This window comes from Ascaphus truei, chromosome 2, assembly GCF_040206685.1.
Source record: "Ascaphus truei isolate aAscTru1 chromosome 2, aAscTru1.hap1, whole genome shotgun sequence".
Taxonomy (NCBI): domain Eukaryota; kingdom Metazoa; phylum Chordata; class Amphibia; order Anura; family Ascaphidae; genus Ascaphus; species Ascaphus truei.
In genome coordinates, this window is record NC_134484.1 from 143,499,410 (window position 1) to 143,518,289 (window position 18,880).

The 18,880-nt window shown below is 41.9% G+C and overlaps 1 protein-coding gene across 6 annotated transcripts in view; it reads left to right on the forward strand.

Moving 5' to 3' along the window:
- ANKRD12 (ankyrin repeat domain 12) overlaps positions 1-18,880 on the forward strand; it is a 108,302-nt gene that overhangs the window by 67,741 nt on the left and 21,681 nt on the right. For 3 of the 6 annotated variants that reach the window (XM_075585360.1, XM_075585358.1, XM_075585357.1), the window contains 3 exons: positions 1,731-1,878; positions 9,304-9,372; positions 14,914-15,060. In XM_075585360.1, the coding sequence (XP_075441475.1) occupies positions 1,731-1,878; positions 9,304-9,372; positions 14,914-15,060 (364 nt within the window). The remainder of the gene's footprint in view (positions 1-1,730; positions 1,879-9,303; positions 9,373-14,913; positions 15,061-18,880) is intronic. The other 3 variants (XM_075585362.1, XM_075585361.1, XM_075585363.1) reach the window with 2 other exon arrangements.

An 18,880-nucleotide genomic window follows, 5' to 3' on the forward strand; every position in this document is an offset into this window, starting at 1 on the left:
GTATCTTACAGGGGTTTTTTTTTGTTAAGAGATTGTTCTATTTCCTCTTTAAGGGGGTTGGAGTACTACCATAACCTTAATCTGGGTGCTATATCGCAGCACCGGAAAAATGGTGTACTGCCTGGGTGCATCGACAGCAAAGGCTTGGGGAATACAAGAAAAGCAGCAGGGACTCCAGAACAAAATTACATTTTTATAACACCGGTCAACAATTTGGCTCTCTCAGTAGCATTTCTCAAGACGACCACATAGTGAAATACATATCTTCACCCTTCCCCCAACCCTGTGCACTCCAAAAAGTGTGCGCAGGCAGGAGACCTGTCACTCACCCTGGTTGTTGCCTAGCAACGATAATCAACATTCTGCAGAGACATGATACGCGTGCCTGACTACCAGACTGCAGTCTGTGTACAAATAAGTGCAAGCCAAGTGTAAACACAACAAAGGAATCCCAAGAAATAAATTCAATTATTACAAATCTTACAATAAACAGTGTTTTCATTGCATTACCAGCAGAACTGGCAGAGGTTATCAAAGCCTGGGAGAGGGAGGGGGCAGCATGGGGAGTTGAACCACTCTATAGGCCGTGCTTATACCGGCGGCGGCCGCCGTGCTCACGACGTGCGCTGCCGGAACAAATCAATGTAATGTAATGCAGCTGCCTAAAGTTTGCTCACGGCGTGAGCGCTGCAGAGCGATCTCCCAAGCAGATTTTCCATTTTGATTTTGGCGCGCTGTGGCCGCGTCTCGTGAGCGGTTCAGCCAATGACCGCGAACCGCTCACGGCCACGCCTCCCTGTCTTCTCCGGTTGCCTCCTGTCTGCAGTGCAGGTTTCGGGCGTGCGCATCACCTTAGTGACGTCACGAAGGCGCTCGAACGGACCTGGTACAGACATTGTTACCCTGGTGGTCTTTAACGTTGTAAAATGACTGAGAGCATCCAATCGGTTTTGCTTAGTGTTGCTGAGGCTTTTGAAGTGATGCAGAGGTTGTCAGAGTTGATGGTGAGCAGCAATTTGAATTGTTTGCTTGGGAGAAAGTTGTGAGAGATGCCAGTTGGATTACTGCAGCCGATGTTGGAGAGGTTGAGAGCATGCAGTGTTTCAGTCACTCGCAGACACGGGAGACAGAATTCTGGCAGTGCTGCAGCGCAGGGGTAACCAACTCCAGTCCTCTAGCTACCAACACGACAGGTTTTCAGGCTATCCCTGCTTCAGCACAAGTGGCTCAGTCAAAGATTGTGCTGGAGCAGGGATATCCTGAAAACCGCAGCTGCTGGCAGCTTCTGAGGACTGGAGTTGGCTACCCCTGCTGTTAAGAAACACAATGTCTTGAAAACAGGGGAGGGTACCAGATCAGGAGGAGCATTTGACAATGGGAGTGCTAGAATCAAGAAGTTGAGTTGGTGATCAGATAATGTAAGACGCTTTTGGATCAAGTGGGTGAGTGTGGCAGAAGGAGAATTGTCGAGCATCACTCTCCTGTCACGTGTGACACACCTCTTTCGTCATACCTGCCTGTTACTTATTAATTGTCTATTGTGTTATTTAGATATCGTTGTAAGATTCATTATTGTCATTTTTGGTTGCTGCTTTGGTTTTAGCAGTGTGCATTCGCCCTGAACGTGATGTTCATCTACCAATTGTGACAGATCTGCAGCCCTGTCTTTGTTGAAGAAACTTTTGTGTGTGTGTAAATAATGTGGGGTTATTTTTTTTCCATTTATCTAGAGTAAGGAGAAGATTGCATCCTACAACAGAACGCCTAAATTGGATAGGAGTGAATCTGGTAAAGATATGAAAGAAAAGTCTTCCATGAAACGCAAGCTTCCCTTTACTCTCAGTCCGTCTAGACATGAAGAAAGAGATTCTGACACAGGTATATTTTTTTTTCTTTTTAACTAAAATGTATTTCTGCATAGAGCCACGCTGGCCTGAAAAGAGGTGTATAGCTCACCTTATCAGCAGCTCATTGCAGTCTTTATAATGTGCATTGTTTCTTCTGTAAGTTTCTTGATGACTACATTTTTTTTATTTTTTTATTTTTTATTGGCATTCGGTTCTTACTACTGGATTATGAAGACCCGTTCTATTATGTTAAACATTACAGTTGAAAGGTTTTGGGGTTGGGTGTTTTCTTTTTTTTATTATTGTTTTTTCAGTTGCAAATATTTAGTTACCTAGTGGTGCTAAGCGTAAGGAGTTCTCAAGCACATGGGTCTCCGTGTGCAAAGGCTTAGTTCTGCTTGGTACTGTAACTTTGGGTATTGGTGACATAGATTTTGAATAAATGTTCAGGCCCCTATTGCCAGATTCTTTCCAACTTGTCATAACTTTTTATTTATCCCTCTTGATAAATATTGGTACATGAGCTTTCTAGATTACTTAGGTGCATTATTTAGATATTAGACAGGTGAAGAATGGGTTTTATATATTTTTGTTTTATGTTTATATGGATTATTACACTCCCCTATGGACAATTTAAAGGTTTTGCGGAGATCACAAACCATTCATCTATAAATATGTGCTGCTTATTAAAATGTTTGTTAATGCTCAGTGACAGTTGATTGAGGGGAGGAGATAATCTAGAAGAAAGTACAGGTGCGGAGAAACGACAAGAGCGAAACATATCATCTACAGGATGTTTGTGACACTTGTCTGTGACTGCTGTGCAGGGGTTAAAATAAGTATAAAACAGAACATAGGGAGAATTGTCTGAAAATAAGAGGTAGCAGAAGAGGACGTGAGTTGGTAGTTAATGCATAAGTCACTATCTTGTTAATCCAGTAATGAAAGGGAGTACTCATCAGCATTGTGATTTTTCTGATCTCCTTTATTACCAGAGCAATATCCTTGCCTGGCACTGGAGCATCTTAAACAGTGCTTAAACAGGCTTGGCCATGGCAATTTCTGTTCTGTAACATCCAAATGTTGTTATGGCAGTGAGTTTGGGGTGATGTGCCTTTTTGTCTCTAAGAAGTGAAGGGGAAGAAAGAATAACAAAATAAAAATCCCTTTTATTGCCCAGTTACTTTATAATGGGAACACACTGGGAGCTGTAAAGCCTCAATACGGGTTTGATTTTTTAAATTGTATTTACTTTTTATTACAGGATTGAAGCAGGGGGGCTTACAGAGATGCTTACCTCCATAGTGGGTGCCGGCATCTCTCTTCGGTTCAAATGTCCCAGTCACACAGGCTAATAGGAAGTCGCACCAGATGACGTCACCGCTTCCTATTTGTCTGTGACGCGGGACATTTAAACGCTGCCATTATGTTAGCCACACAGTTCCCTGGCTGCAGAGATACTAGTACCCCCTATGGAGATAAGTAGCTCTGGAAGCGGGGGGTCCCGGGGCTGGAATTAACACGGTTCTGCTCTGAAGACCCTCTGCTCCAATCCTGTTATAAAACAAATTAATGAAACATTTAAAAAAAAGTGAAACCCATATTGCTGCTTTAAACAGGACTATTAAGACGCACAAATGTGGACAATGCCTTGATTTAAATTCTGCAGCATTCGTCCCTTCGCTATACACCCAATCTATTATTGCATTTTGGCATTGTGACTTTCAGGCCTAAACTGGGAAAACCACAGTGGTAGTAGGCAAACAGAGCACAGCCTGATGACATTTATTTATTCATATACGTACTCACAGAACCACATTGGATTATTTGAGCACCACATCCTACTGCTCAACTAAACTGGGAAAATATGATATTGAACACAATTTTTTGGTAAAGAAGAAAAGCCATTTCTTGCTACTAAGGGCACCGCCCGAACCAAAGTTATTGATGCTAGACCTGCAGAGAAAATGGTATTCATCGCTCGGTGGTGGTGCTGAATATGCTGGTTATAATACGCTTTCCAGTATTCCTGATTTTATTTCCTTGTCTACATAAACATACGTAAATTCATTTGAAAATGATAGAATAGGCTATTTTGAAATCTTTCAATACACTGTTACTTATTTATTGTAGAGTTGTCTTTCATTTGGAATATTATATAATAAAAAAAATTATACATACCTACTACATGCATGGGGGGCAGTCTCACCCAGCAACGTATATTGAATTTGCAATAAAGTGAAGCACAGAACGGTTTATTCTAGCTATTTTTAAACTCATTTTTCAGGATTTTATCATATTTTGGATGGATTTACAAAAAGCCAGCTGTAAAATATAGAACGCAATGAGGACACATTAATATATACACAAAATATTTAATCACCGTAATCCGGATTAAAAGTATGTATTTACAGTCATGTGAAAAAGAACGTACACCCTCCTTGAATTCTATGGTTTTACATATCAGGACATAATAACAATCACCTGTTCCTTAGCAGGTCTTAAAATTAGTTAAATACAACCTCAGATGAACAACATCACATGACATATTACACCGTGTCATGATTTATTTAACAAAAATAAAGCCAAAATGGAGAAGCCATGTGTGAAAAACTAAGTACACCTTATGATTCAATAGCTTGTGGAACCACCTTTAGCAGCAATAAGTTGAAGTAATCGTTTTCTGTATGACTTTATCAGTCTCACATCGTTGTGGAGGAATTTTGGCCCACTCTTCTTTACAACGTTGCTTCAGTTCATTGAGGTTTGCGGGCATTTATTTATGCACAGCTCTCTTAAGGTCCCACCACAGCATTTCAATCGGGTTGAGATCTGGACTTTGACTGGGCCATTGCAACACCTTGATTCTTTTCTTTTTCAGCCATTCTGTTCTAGATTTGCTGGTGTGCTTGGGATCATTGTCCTGTTGCATGACCCAATTTCGGCCAAGCTTTAGCTGTCGGACAGATGGCCTCACATTTGACTCTAGAATACTTTGGTATACAGAGTAGTTCATGGTCGACTCAATGACTGCAAGGTTCCCAGGTCCTTTGGCTGCAAAACAGGCCCAAATCATCACCCCTCTGCCACCGTGCTTGACAGTTGGTATGAGGTGTTTGTGCTGATATGCGGTGTTTGGTTTTTCGCCAAACGTGGCACTGTGCATTATGGCCAAACATCTCCATTTTGGTCTCGTCTGTCCAAAGGACATTGTTCCAGAAGTCTTGTCGTTTGTTCAGATGCAACTTTGCAAACCTAAACCGTGCTGCCATGTTCTTTTTAGAGAGAAGAGACTTTCTCCTGGCAACCCTTCCAAACAAACCCATACTTGTTCAGTCTTTTTCTAATTGTACTGTCATGAACTTTAACATTTAACATGCTAACTGAGGCCTGTAGAGTCTGAGATGTAACTCTTGGTTTTTTTGTAATTTCTCTGAGCATTGCACGGTCTGACCTTGGGGTGAATTTGCTGGTATGTCCACTCCTGGAAAGGTTGGCAACTGTCTTGAATGTTTTCCACTTTTGAATAATCTTTCTCACTTTAGAATGATGGACTTTAAATTGTTTGGAAATGGCCTTATAACCCTCCCCAGATTGATGGGCAGCAACAATTGCTTCCCTAAGATCATTGCTGATGTCTTTCCTCCTTGGCATTGGTTTAACACACACCTGAATGCTCCAGACCAGCCAACTGCTAAAACTTCGGCTTTTATAGCGGTGGTCACACTTGCTGATGATCAATTAATCAAGGACATTTGATTAGCAGCACCTGTCTGCTACTTAGCATCTTAATTCCTATGGAAGCAGTAAGGGTGTACTTTTTCACACATAGCTTCTCCATTTTAGCTTTATTTTTGTTAAATAAATCATGACATGCTGTATTATGTCATGTGTTGTTGTTCATCTGAGGTTGTATTTACTTAATTTTTAGACCTGCTAAGGAACAGATGATTGTTATGTCCTGATACGTAAAACCATGTAATTAAAAAAAAGGTGTACTGTACTTTCTTTTTCACACCACTGTATGTATGGCGTCCACGGTGTACTCCGCACTTTACAACAGAGACAGTTCAGTACAGGGAATAATAACACAATAAGTGCAACAAACAAAATCAGACAATAGGAAAGGAAATCCCTGCCCCGGAGAGCTTACAATTGAAGTGGTATGGTTGGAGATTTGGAGAGACTGGTGAGGGAGTAAGTGCAGTAGAGCGTAGAAGATGAGCACGGGCATAATGAGAGATCAAAGGTGATATGCAGGGAGGAGCAGATGAGCTGAGAACTTTTGTAGGTGATCCAACATTTGTTGGGAAGCCAGGAGAGGGATTTGAGGAGATGAGCAGAAACTGTGTTGGGAGAAAGTAAAATTATTCTAGCAGCAGAGTTTGGGATTGATTGCAAAGGAGAAAGTTGTGAGGCGGGTTAAAAGAATAATACAATAATCCAGTCGGAAGAGGATAAGGCATGCATTAGAGGTTTTTTGCAGTAGATTGACAGAGCAGGGCAGATCTTGGCAATATTATGGAGGAAGAAGCAACAAATTTTAGCCATGCCGTGAATATGAATGGAGAAGGAAAGGAAGGAGTCAGAAATGTCACTCCTAGGCAACATGCCTTTGTGTCAGGATAGTTGGGTAGTACTGTTTACTGTGATTGAAAAGGGGGATATTGTGCCAGGTTCAGGGGAAATTATGCGGAGCTCCGTTTTAGACCTATTAAGTTTAAAGCGGCAGGCCACCATTCATGAGGATATAGCCAGGAGGCAATCCCAGACTTGGGACTGGAATGCTGATGTGAGGGTGGGGGAGGATAGATATATCTGCGTTTCATCTGCATAGAGAAGATGCTTAAGGAAAAAAAGAGTTGATGAGGTCACCAAGTGATAGTGTTTAGAGCGAGAAAAGTAGAGGTCACAGAACAGAGCCCCGAGGTAAACGAGCAGTCTGATGAACAGGAGATGAAGACATGTTAGCAACAGAGACAGAGTGTGCAATGGGAAAGGTATGATGAGAACCAGGATAGAGCTTTGTCACAAATATGAAGAGTGTGATGAACAGTATCAAAAGCAGCAGAGAGATAGAGTAGGATTAGTAGGGGGAAATTACCATGGGATTTGGCTTCATGTGGATCATTGCCTATTTTACTGATGACAGTCTCCCTTTGAGTGAGGTGTATGAAAGACAGATTGTAAAGGGTCCAGGAGGGCATGGGAATTAAGGCAGTTGATCATGCGGGAGAACACGAGATGTTCTATGAATTTGGAGGCAAAAGTCAGACTGGATATAGGGCAGTAGTTGGTAAGGCACGTAGGGTCTAGGGTGTTTTTGAGAATAGGTGTGATTACTGCATGCTTAAAGCGGCAAAATGTGAAATCTTATAGATGTTTTTTATTTTTATTTTTTTTAATCCGTTCGGTTGAATTAGATAATACTGCATTTTTTTAGTAATCAACTTTAATGACATTTTTAATTAGTTTTAAAGCCTCCTTTGATTATTAGAGCAGGTTTTAGCCCACCACCGCAGCAGTGCAAGATATTTGCAACACTTTCCTGTAAACTGCAACAATACCTGTAGATAATGTTACCTTAGTAATATACGGATATATAGTAGCTGCTGCATTACACTGACTGAATCAGCCATTATGTTAGGCACACAATCAGGATTTTTACAGATTTATAACTGGAGCACCAAACGATTGCCAGCTTAGGTAAGAATGTAGATTAATACATGAATCACACGCTTTACATATACAAATAAGAAAATAAAAAAAGTGGGGGGATATAGTATTGCTGCTTTAAAGGAGATGGGGGGGAGTGCAAGAGGACAGGGAGGAATAGAAGATATGGGTGAGAGTGGGGGCTAAGACAGGAGTAAGTTTCTGGTGAGGTATAAGGGAATAGGGTTGAGAGAGAAGAGGAAATCTGCTTTAAACCCTCCAACTCTAACAGGAAAAAAGGAGTCGAGAGTGTAAGAAGGTTTAGGTAGAAACAAAAAGGAGGGGAAATGGACCGATGGAATCTCTTTGGCCTTTAAAGTGGTCGGCAAAGACTTGGGGAGAAGTGAAGGATGGGAAGTGGGAGAAGATCAGAGGAGGGAGTCAAATACAGAGAAAAGACAGCATGGATTGCATTTGTGAGTGATTTGGGATGGGGAAGTAGTGTTGTTTTGGTGAGAGCAGAGTTATGACACGAGGAGAAATTTATAGTGCAGAAAATCAGCAAGAGTGAGATTTCCTCCATAGGCATTAAGAGGAGCGAATGTGAAGGAAGCGTCTTTGTGAATTTGGCCAAGGCCGAGGGTTAGAGGAATGCCGAAAAGGCGCATATAGATCAAGAGAGGAGGAGAGGATAATGTTGTAATAATTGAGAAGATTGTCAGATTCAGAAAAAGGGGGGAGAAAAGTGGTTAGTTTCCACCGTAGATGCCAGATCAGAGAGGTCAATAGAGAGAAGGTCTCAAGAGTAACGAGTAGAACAGGTAGGAGGGGAAATGAGGGGTGGTGATGGTCAGAGAGTGGAAGGGGGGTGATGGAGAAATCAGAAAGGGAACAGTTTTTAGTAAAGACCAGGTCTAAATAGTAACCATCCTTGTGGGTGCTGGAATTTGTCCATTGGTGCAGGCCAAAGGAGGTTGGAGAGAAGGCAAGATGCCCAGGAGACTGAGGGATCGATCATCAGTATGACAGCTGAAGTCCCCTAGTAAAAGGATAGGAGAGTCAGAGGAGGGAAAGACTGGATTCAAAGTCAGAGGATGGTGGAGGTAGCAGAAGTATATTTAGGTGGTCTGTAGAGGACTGCCACGTGCAGAGAGAGGGTAGAAAAGCTGGACAGCAGCGTGAACCTCAAAGGAAGAGCAGAAAACCGATAGAGGCATAGGCCGAAGCTGATATAGACAGCGGGAGGACAGGAGGAGACTTACCCCTCCACCCCAGCCACCGAGGCGTGGAGTGTGCGATAAAGAGACTATCATAGGAGACAGCAGCCTCCACAGCAGTCATGTTGAGAGCCAGGTTTCTGTTAGAGCAAAGAGAAACAAAAAAAAGTGGGGTAGTAAAAATTATACAGACAATTGGTGCAAACGATCTGTTATTGTTTGAGTGAAAGTTCACCTCTGATTAAGCGTGCCATACATTTTTGATGATTTTCATGCTCTCTTAGTTCTACAAACATATGTGCATAGTTACAAATCTTAAGTGTTTGCAAAGTGGCTGTTATGCCATACAGTATGTGTAATGTAAATACAAAATATAAATGGGATTGCGGTTTAACTTGAATCCAAAAAGCTCTATTCGGTTCTGAATCTTTACAGTTCAACCATTTTTTTCCATGCCTCTTTTTGTTGGACCTGCTTTCTAAACAGGAGGCATCCTTTTCTCTCTCTCTCTGTTTGTCAAACTGTCCTCTGTACTTTTACTTGTTTCCTTTCTTCCTTCTTTCCTGTACCTTATGATTCTGTAGATTCAGATCCAGGACACACAAGTGAAAACTGGAGCGAACGATTAACTCCTCCTTTCAGCACATATACAGGTAAAACTGATTATGGATCTACTGTCCGACACTTATTTTAATTCAAACTTAAAAAGCACGCTTTAAATCCGCCAGTGAACATTTTTGAAAGTTTGTGTGGCAACTGATGTGATTAACATTGTCTGTCTGTTTCTTTGTCTGCATTAGAATCTTTTAATAAAGCAAATTCATCTGCGATTACCAACACAGAGAAACAGACAAAGATAATGGTGTACTTCTTCCTTCTTATGAAGAAAAACAAATTTCCATGGTCTTCAAAGGCCCTTAATGAAAGCCCCCAAAATATAATGTAAAGGTAACTGGTGGTTAAAGTGAGATGGTACTTTGGGGTATTGACTACTGCTGCTTTTTTATTCAGTATCCCTGAGTAACAGTTTGTTTAATGACCAAATTTTTCTAGTTTTTCTTCTAAAGAAAAGACACTTTATTTTTAAAAGACTGCCCCTTTCTGGAGGTTTTTCTGCATAAACATTGTATAAACTTTTCTAGAACAAAGGTTGTTAAATATAAGCATAGGGCTGCTTTTTCCCAGAGATTGCACACTGCAGAGGAAGAAGAAACCATTCTAGCATTCGAGCAGAACCTTGCATCATTTTATTTTTTTGTATGATTGGGTTTTCCAGAGGAAGCTGGTTTTAGCAGCAGAGATGTTCATTAGCAATTTTTTTTTTGAAAATTGGAAGCTTAGGCTACGCTTATAGTGCCGGGGACGCGACGGTCGCGTCAAAACAAATGCATTGTCGCCGTCGTCAGCGCTTATTGTGCACGCGACAGTGACGGAGCGACTGCTACCAAAAATCTGGTAGTCCCTGATATTTTATTTTTTCGGCGACGGTCTCCCCTTGTGGCCAATCGGGAGCTTCTCCGTCCCTCTGCCTTCCACCATTATGAGGCCAGCGACGTCGCCTAAATTTAAAATATAACTATCGCAATGGCGACAGGTGACATCATCGGTCGCGTCGCCGGCACTATAAGCGCGGCCTAAGAATGTTTAACAGTACTGCAAATATTGTCACAGTATCCTTATGTAGCAATGAGATGTCAGCAACATTAGTGTGACGGTAACTCTGTAACAGGCTATAATACACCAAAAATATAACTGGGTTGAACTGAACAAGGCTTAGATATGATAAAATATTATTTATTCCTTGAAAAAGGTGAACACAACCGATTATACAAATAACAGACAAAATATAGACACTTACTGAAAGGTTTGGACAAGAAAGTCATCAGGATACAGGATGGGCCATTTCTTCCATAATTCAAGTTCAGATGTAGACATCACGACAATACATGAAGATCATGAAGACCATGCATGAAGACACTTGAGTAAGGGTGGAGTCTCTGACTTATATACCATTTCAACCCTTTACTCTTAACCCTAGGCGCCGAGTTGGCTAGAAAAATCTCTTTGAAGTAGATTTTGGCTTCCCCTGTAAGTGTGAAGTACCACACTTAAAAACACTCAGCTCCTTTTGTTCCCGGCCATAGTATAAACAATCAGGGCAGTTAGCTTTTGATCACTTTGGATCACAGGACTTTGCTAATTATTCAGGATGCTCTTCCTGCCCTATTAGCATAGCAGATGGGGTCTGCATTTTCAGAGCAGATCCAAAATCCCATACACACTTTAATATTTTCACATATTAATAAGTTCCGTTCCCATGGGTCGAAATCTGCCAGTTATTAAAGCCTACAGTGATCCTACATATTGGCCAAATTTCAACTCTCTGTGACCTCCGGAACCGGAGATACAGAAATGCACTTTAATACATTTTTAAAATACAGGATTCGTCCCTTTAAAAATGAGTCTCTGCTTTTCACTCTTTCCCCATTGAAATCAACGGGGTTCGCCGCCATAGGCTTTCAATGGAGAAACCGTCGCCATTAAAGTCTATGGGAAAAAACACATCTTTACATTCGTCCACACGCCGTCTGGTTGGTCGGAGGGGGCTGGGAAGGGTCATGCATTAAAGCTGGAACCTTGGCTACATGCCACCCAAATCCCATCCCCCTGGTCTTTCCAGAACCGGAGATATGGACTTACATTTTTCATCATTTTACACGTAGTCGTTTTTACGCCACACGGCTTTTCCGCATTGGAATCAATGGCCGGCGCCGCCATAGACAATGCATGGCGCACGCCGCCATTAGATTCAATGGGACCTCCGCTCCGCCATTGAAGTCAATGGCGCGACCCTCCTTCTCCGCTCGACCCCTTACGGGGGTCTCTCATTCCTTGACCCGGTGTGGATCGTGTGTGGGGGTTCCTAGAAGCTAGGGGCAAAAATAACTATATTCCCAGGGGCCCTAGAACCTTAGATGCCCATGCCAATTGTCTTTGAACTTGACCGAAGTGATTAAACTCTTTTCAAAGACATTGTATCCGCTTTTGCGGTCTGCGGTTTGGATGGCTGCCAACCTGTTCCTCGAGGCCGGTGTTGAGGAATCTCCATTGAAGTCAATGAGCCCATTGACTTACAATGGGAAACCGCCGCTCCTCCTCTCGGACGCCACCTGCTGGTCGTCGCTGGAACACAGGTCCAAAACCGCTACTTCTGCCATTAGAAAGTATGGAGGCTCAATGGCGACCTGTGGACAGCTGCAAAATGGAGCCTGAAAAGGCGGGAAAAGGGAACAAAGGGCTATAATCACTAAATTAACATTAACCCCTTCCCTCCCGCATCCACCCTAGTGTATGTGTGAGTGCAAACACCAGGATAACACAATACAGTTACACAGGGGAATAAACATTTGCATATTGAAGCAAGGTAAAAACACATTACTGGACCTCAGTCCAGTTAACCCCTTGCTTCCCAAGTGAGAGTAGGGGGTGGCCAAATGGGGTGTAACCCCTTTAATCCCGGGCCAAACCCCCTCTATCATGACAATTAGCATCTGCTGTTAGCCACAACATACATGCATCTGTAGATACCTGGTGTTCAAAGGCATGCTCTATAAATTGAACATGTATTTATTATTCCCTCCTACTATGTTTGTTGTACAGTCTAGTTAAAGACCACAGGAAAAACCCAGGTAGATCTTGTAGCCCATGCGACTGTACAAATGCAGTGGCCTAAAATGATACCATTCCGTAAATGTTGCATCATTAGGATACCCTCGGTCACTTAAAACCCTACACCCGTCTTCATCGGTGAAAAAGTGTTGCGGGATAACAGTGCTATTCATTTGGGAATTAAGTAAAAGTGAACGAATAAGTGTTAAATGTAACAACTATAAGCATTTTAAAGTCATTGTCTGTATTTCTTGAAAGGTTTTCTTCATTGCTTCTTTGCTTAGTTCCTCCATTTTATTTTTTGTAATGTCTCTTTGGAGCAAGACTTTCTTTTCTACCCTACCCCCCCCCCCCCCCACACCTTCTTTCTGCTTACATTTGTTCAAGAAAGCCAATGACATTGGGAAAAGTTTGATTATTTTTTTAGCACGCTAATTGGCACGTCCCCTGTAAGTGGTTTATAACAGCATTGAGCACTGGCTTGGTTTGTTGTTGTTGATGTTTGTGCGAAGTATCCTTGTCCATGGACCAATTTGTATGGGCTCACTGGTAGGTAGTGAAACTGAGCGAGTACTTATTTATCTTTTGCAATTAGCTTTCCGTATTCACAAAGTTTTTGGGAAATTCTGCAATGGATTTCTAGACATTTTGCGCAAACATAGTCAAGGGAATTTTCAAGGAAGATTTCAAATCCTGATAAAGGAAGTGTTCCCAGCACTTTTTGATAAGAATCAAGAAAAGTAGGCAGGTCATGACCTGGTACTCGCTGACAGACAGCTGCAAGAATGAGAAAATAAATATTCCGGTTCACGGAGATGCAAATACGGCCAAACTTTTCCAGTGGCAATTTCATGCCAGTCATGGTTTTACTGCAGGAATTCTACACCACAATTTGTTTCTGCCTATTTTTCTGCAAATGTAGAATTTGATGGTCACTAAATATATATTGTTAACTGCACGGAATAATGAGGAACAGCCTTATTAACTTCCATACATTCTGTTATCCCCATATATTTTGAGTGGAAGTAAACTTTTCACAAAAATGGCTATTATTGACTTTTAAGCGAAGGGCCATTAATTATCAAAAATGACTCACACTTCAATGCCATGCTTTGGATTAATTGACCAAAGTGTTTGGCTTTTCACCTTTCTGGCCTGTATACGTTTATGCAGGTAAATCAGCTTCTTGGCAAAAAAATTACTTCTATCCCATATGCACCAAACAACTTATATTATGGTCTCTGGGGCTACTATTTCATATGTCTGGTCTTAACATCCAGTAGTGACACAATAGTTGTCTTTTGTGTATACCTTTTCTTAGATCTGTTCATGTAGTTTTCTGAGTGGATGCAGACAGCCATTGTCATTTTCTGTGCTTTATTTGTAATTAATACAGGAGCGTGCAGTCTTTGCTCTGTCGTTTACATTTCATCTTCATGGTGTAATGAAGCTTTGAATAGTTATTTCATCAATTTATTTTTGAAACATGGAAATTGTTTGCTATCAAATTACGAAAGACTGACCTTGCGTGTATTGAAAAAAATATAATTGTTGTAGACTAAAAGATAAACCAAAAATGAAAATTGCCATTTCTCTGACCAACAAATGTGTGCAATCACTTCCCAGAAACGTAATGTTTCATATCATTTTATTCATATCCTAGGACCTAGGACATACTTTCATGATTAAACTGTTTTTTTTTTTTTTAATTCTTTTATTTTTAGTTTTGCAGATTGAAAGGTATACTTTTCTGTGCTAATCCATTCAACAAGATATATTGATAATAAATGTCACTGTGTAACTAGTGTATGAACAAGTGTTGCTATGGCTGCTTGAAATAATTATAGTAAGTTCTTGTAAATAGTTGTAATGAGTCGTCAATATGTACCTGTAATTTACACGTTGCTTGCATGCATTGGGAACTGTGGTCTCTTTATTTTATGTTGCGGTATTGGGGGAAGCCAAGAAGGCTGCGCATCTGGTTAGAATCAAGGGAGCGCATTGCTCGAGGGTAATTAGCGGTGGCCATTTGCTGTCTGCTACACATTTAATGTTCTTATAAATGGAAATATCTACCAGCAAATTATTTTATTAATGGTGAGTGTATTAAGAGTCAGTCTGAAATAATTTAGGGCCATCTTTCTACTCCTTTCACTAAACCTTTGCTACCAGGGTGGCCTATGTTGGGCCTGCAGTAGTTAAAGGATTAACATGGAATGTACAGCTGTAAATGGTAATACATGCATATCTGTATGTGTATATATGGCTATGTATGTGTGTATTTATATATATATATATGTGTGTATATATATATATGTGTGTGTGTGTGTGTGTGTGTGTGTGTGTGTGTGTATATATATATATATACATATATATATATATGTGTGTGTATATATATATATGTGTGTGTGTGTGTGTATGTATGCATTTGTATCAGTATTTTTGTGTCATTGAACATACAGCACAAAATATACTGCTATGTATAGTTGAAACTTCTTACATATCGTGCTCCCTGCTAATTGCAGAAAAAGAAGGGCCAGAGAAGAAGAAAATGAAACGAGAAGCAGGAACCAAAAAGTCTACTCCAGTTAACATCCTCTTCGGTTATCCTTTATCTGAGCGCAAGCAGATGGCCCTTCTCATGCAAATGACTGCCAGAGACAACAGCCCAGGTATTTAGAGCTATCACTAGTTTCACAGTGACTGTGGTTACAGAACGTCTAGATTTAGTCTTTTTTTCCCCACCCATGCATATTTAAAAGAAACTGCCATAGCTTTCTGTTTGTTTTACTTTCAGGTGACTGCAGCTCAAGAGATGCCCATTTTATGTCATTATCCAAAGCACTGATATGTACAGTAACTCGCTATTGAGTTCAGTGGGAATCTGGGCAAACCATACTTCCTGTCTCTGTCTTATAAAACATGTTTTACAGTGTATTCTTGTAGCAGTGCACATGTAGTCTATTGATGTTGCACAGGCTTTTTGCTGCCCTCTCACTGTTGTGTAGCACACTTCTCTTGCAGTGAAGATCTTGGGATCCTTTTACTTTGTGTTTTATATCTGCTTCCCTTTCTTTGGCTTTTGCCTGTTTTCGCTGTGTCCCTTGAATTATGGTACTCATATGTCATCATTATTATAATGTTTTTTAATACCTCTATAGGCCAGCTCAGCCTTTTGTGAATGTGAAAGGTTAAACAACAAATCTATTTTTTAGTAACTGAATTGATTGTAGGTTAGGATCCTTTGTACAGCAGACAAAATATGAAAAAGCACAAACTACTACTACGTCACCACTCTCCAAAATATTCTTCTCCAAGAAGAATAGCGTAAAAAGCTAAAAGCATGTCACACATGCCGGAGCAACTGCTGAAACCACCGTGGTACCGGGCTGTGAATACTTCCGGGTCACGTGACACGCTTGTTCTCGTCTCGTGGTCTTTTGACTATGCTCCGTCATGCTCTCCTTAAACACTTAAACACATTTATACTTACACACACTTATACTTACACACATACATACATACACACACACGTGTGTGTGTGTGTGTGTGTGTGTGTGTAAGTATAAATGTGTTTGTGCGTAAGGAGAGCATGACGGAGCATAGTCGTAAGACCACGAGACGAGAACAAGTGTGTAATATGACCTGGAAGTATTCACAACCCAGTACCACGATGGTAAAAATAGAAAATATCAGTGGAACCATAATATGGAAAAAAGTATGTAGCAATAAAAAGATTATAGCAAGAATGTTGCTTTTTAATTGTACTGTAGATATAAAATTGCATTGGAGTGTGTTCTATAGTCTCTCAACTGCTGTGTCCCACTTGTCAGTGACTTCTGTTTGGAGTCCAACAATACATGTGTGGAGTAAGTGTTTGTATCTTATAGATGGGGACAATGTAATCAGTCCCTCCGGCTGTAGACTGCTCAGGAACACAGTTGGTATTTGGACATTACGCTGAGTAGATTGTTCACCTTTGTTCTGTGTGCCTGTTGATTTTGGCACTTCAGTGTCTCAGCCTTCTGCCAAGTCATCCTCCAACTTCTCGCCCTGTCTCAGCGTTTCCCCTTCGGAATCCCAAACGGACCGCCAAACAGAGTGCTTGCTCATTCTGCCCAGATATCCCTCCGCTCACCGCGCCTCCTGCTCCAGGCAGCACTACTTCAGCCCTCTTCACTGAGTCACCCTTCGACTCGTGCACGCAAGCAGGTGCGCAGACTCCACACCGCGTCCCCCACTCCGGTCTGCAACAGGACACACCGCCGCACCAAATCAAGAGCCTCGATCTCAGCGCTACAGCTAGCAGCATTTCAGCCTTCACCCCTGATGAAGTCTAGATTAGACAAAACACATAGGGTTCATAGCGTGCACCTACTGTCTATATTTCTGCATACCTGTATGGTCTAACTTTCAATATACAGTTTTAAAGGAAGTCGGAGTGTGTTGTTTATTATTTCAAACACCTGAGTCCCAAGTGAACTGAGACCAAGGCTCCTGATTTTGCTACAGCGGTGCTTCCGGTTGCAGACCGGAGTGAGAAACGCTGTGTGGAGTCTGCGCACCTGCTTGCGTGCACGAGTCTTAGAACGACTGGGTGGAGAAGGCTGAAGTTCTGCTGGCTGTAGCGCTGAGATCGAGGCTCTTGATTTGGTGCGGCGGTGTGTCCTGTTGCAGACCGGAGTGGGGGACGCTGTGTGGAGTCTGCGCACCTGCTTGCGTGCACGAGTCGGAGGGTGACTCCGTGGAGAGGGCTGAAGTGCTGCTGCCTGGAGCAGGAGGCGCGGTGAGCGGAGGGATATCCGGGCAGAATGAGCAAGCACTCTTTTTGGGATGCCGACGGAGAAACGCTGAGACAGGGTTGGAGGACGACTTGGCAGAAGGCGGAGACACTGAAGTGCCAAAATCAACAGGCACACAGAACAAAGGTGAACAATCTACTCAGCGTGAATGTCCAAATACCAACTGTGTTCCTGAGCAGTCTACAGCCCCAGGGATTGATTACATTGTCCCCATCTATAAGATACAATCACTTACTCCACACATGTATTGTTGAAATCCAAACAGAAGTCACTGACAATCGGGACACAGCAGTTGAGACACTATAGAACACACTCCAATGCAATTTTATATCTACAATTTAAAAGCAACATTCTTGCTATAATCTCTTTATGGCTACATCATTTTTTCCATATTATGGTTACACTGACATTTTCTATTTTTCAACAAGTATAAGACACTATCTGTCTGATCTTCAATCAACATACTTTTTTTTTTTTTTTTTTTTCACAAAAAGGTTTTTATTACTAGATTACAGTACATTGCATACAGTGTCTACCAACCCGCTATCGTTCTTTAATGTACCAAAACCCAATTTTTCTCTTTTCCAACGTCCTCCGTTATGACACAGCCATACTGGGTAAACCTACTCACGTACCTAACAAACCATACGGACACAGAAAGGGAGGAGGGGGAGGGGGGGGGGAGAGCTCACTGTCTTCTATGTGTTCACCGATTCTACTCTTGCCTATTCTCTGAGGAGCAGATTGTAGCCGTGGAAGCTCTATTTACTGTCTTCCCTATCTGTTCCCCTTTTACGCGCTGTCTGTACTGGCTCTTCATAGGAGAATGCATTTAGTTATATTATGGCATGATGGTGGTGGCATTCACCCCCGGGATATCCGAGTGGTCTAGCCACTTGGTCCAAATTTTAAAGAAATTTGTGCCGGTGTCGTTGACCAGACTTGTCAACTGTTCCATCCGGCAAATATACCAGATTCTGTTCTGAATTTTTGTAATTGAGGGTAAGTCTGGGAGCTTCCACAAAGCTGCGAGTTCGCACCGCATGGCTGTTGCAAAGTGAGCAATCAGTTTTTGTGCCGGTCTGCCTATTCCCCGAGTGCGCCTGCCCAGCAGGAACAGCCAAGGGTCCAGGGGGACCGGTTGTCCGAGAATACTCGTTAGCCAATCCTGGATTTCCTCCCATAAAGGAGCCACTTTTGGGCAACTCCACAGCATGTGAAGCAAGTCTGCCTGTTCCCCACATTGTTTTGGGCACAATGGGGGGTAACCTTTGACGAACTTTGCTAATCGTGTTGGGGTGAGATACCACCTTATTAGGACTTTATATGCATCCTCCTTCAAGGTGGTGCATATAGAGCTTTTCGCTGCTGCCAGTACTATTGTGGACCAGTTTTTGTCTTCTAACGTCTCCCCTAAGTCTGTTTCCCATTTGATTCTATAGTTAAGTTTAGTGTCAACGTCCTGTCTAGGGCAGACCACCTCTCTGTATATCCGAGAAGTGAGTCCCGAAGTGTCCGTGCCTCTGGAACACAGCTGCTCAAAATTTGTGCGCTTAGGGCGTTTGGGAATTTTCGTATGAAATGCTCGCACCTGGAGGTATCTAAAAAAGTCAGAATTGGGCATCTCTGTTTCTGATCGGATTTGTTCAAATGTTTTGATAGCTTGGTGTCCCTCCAGGTGTAGTAGCCT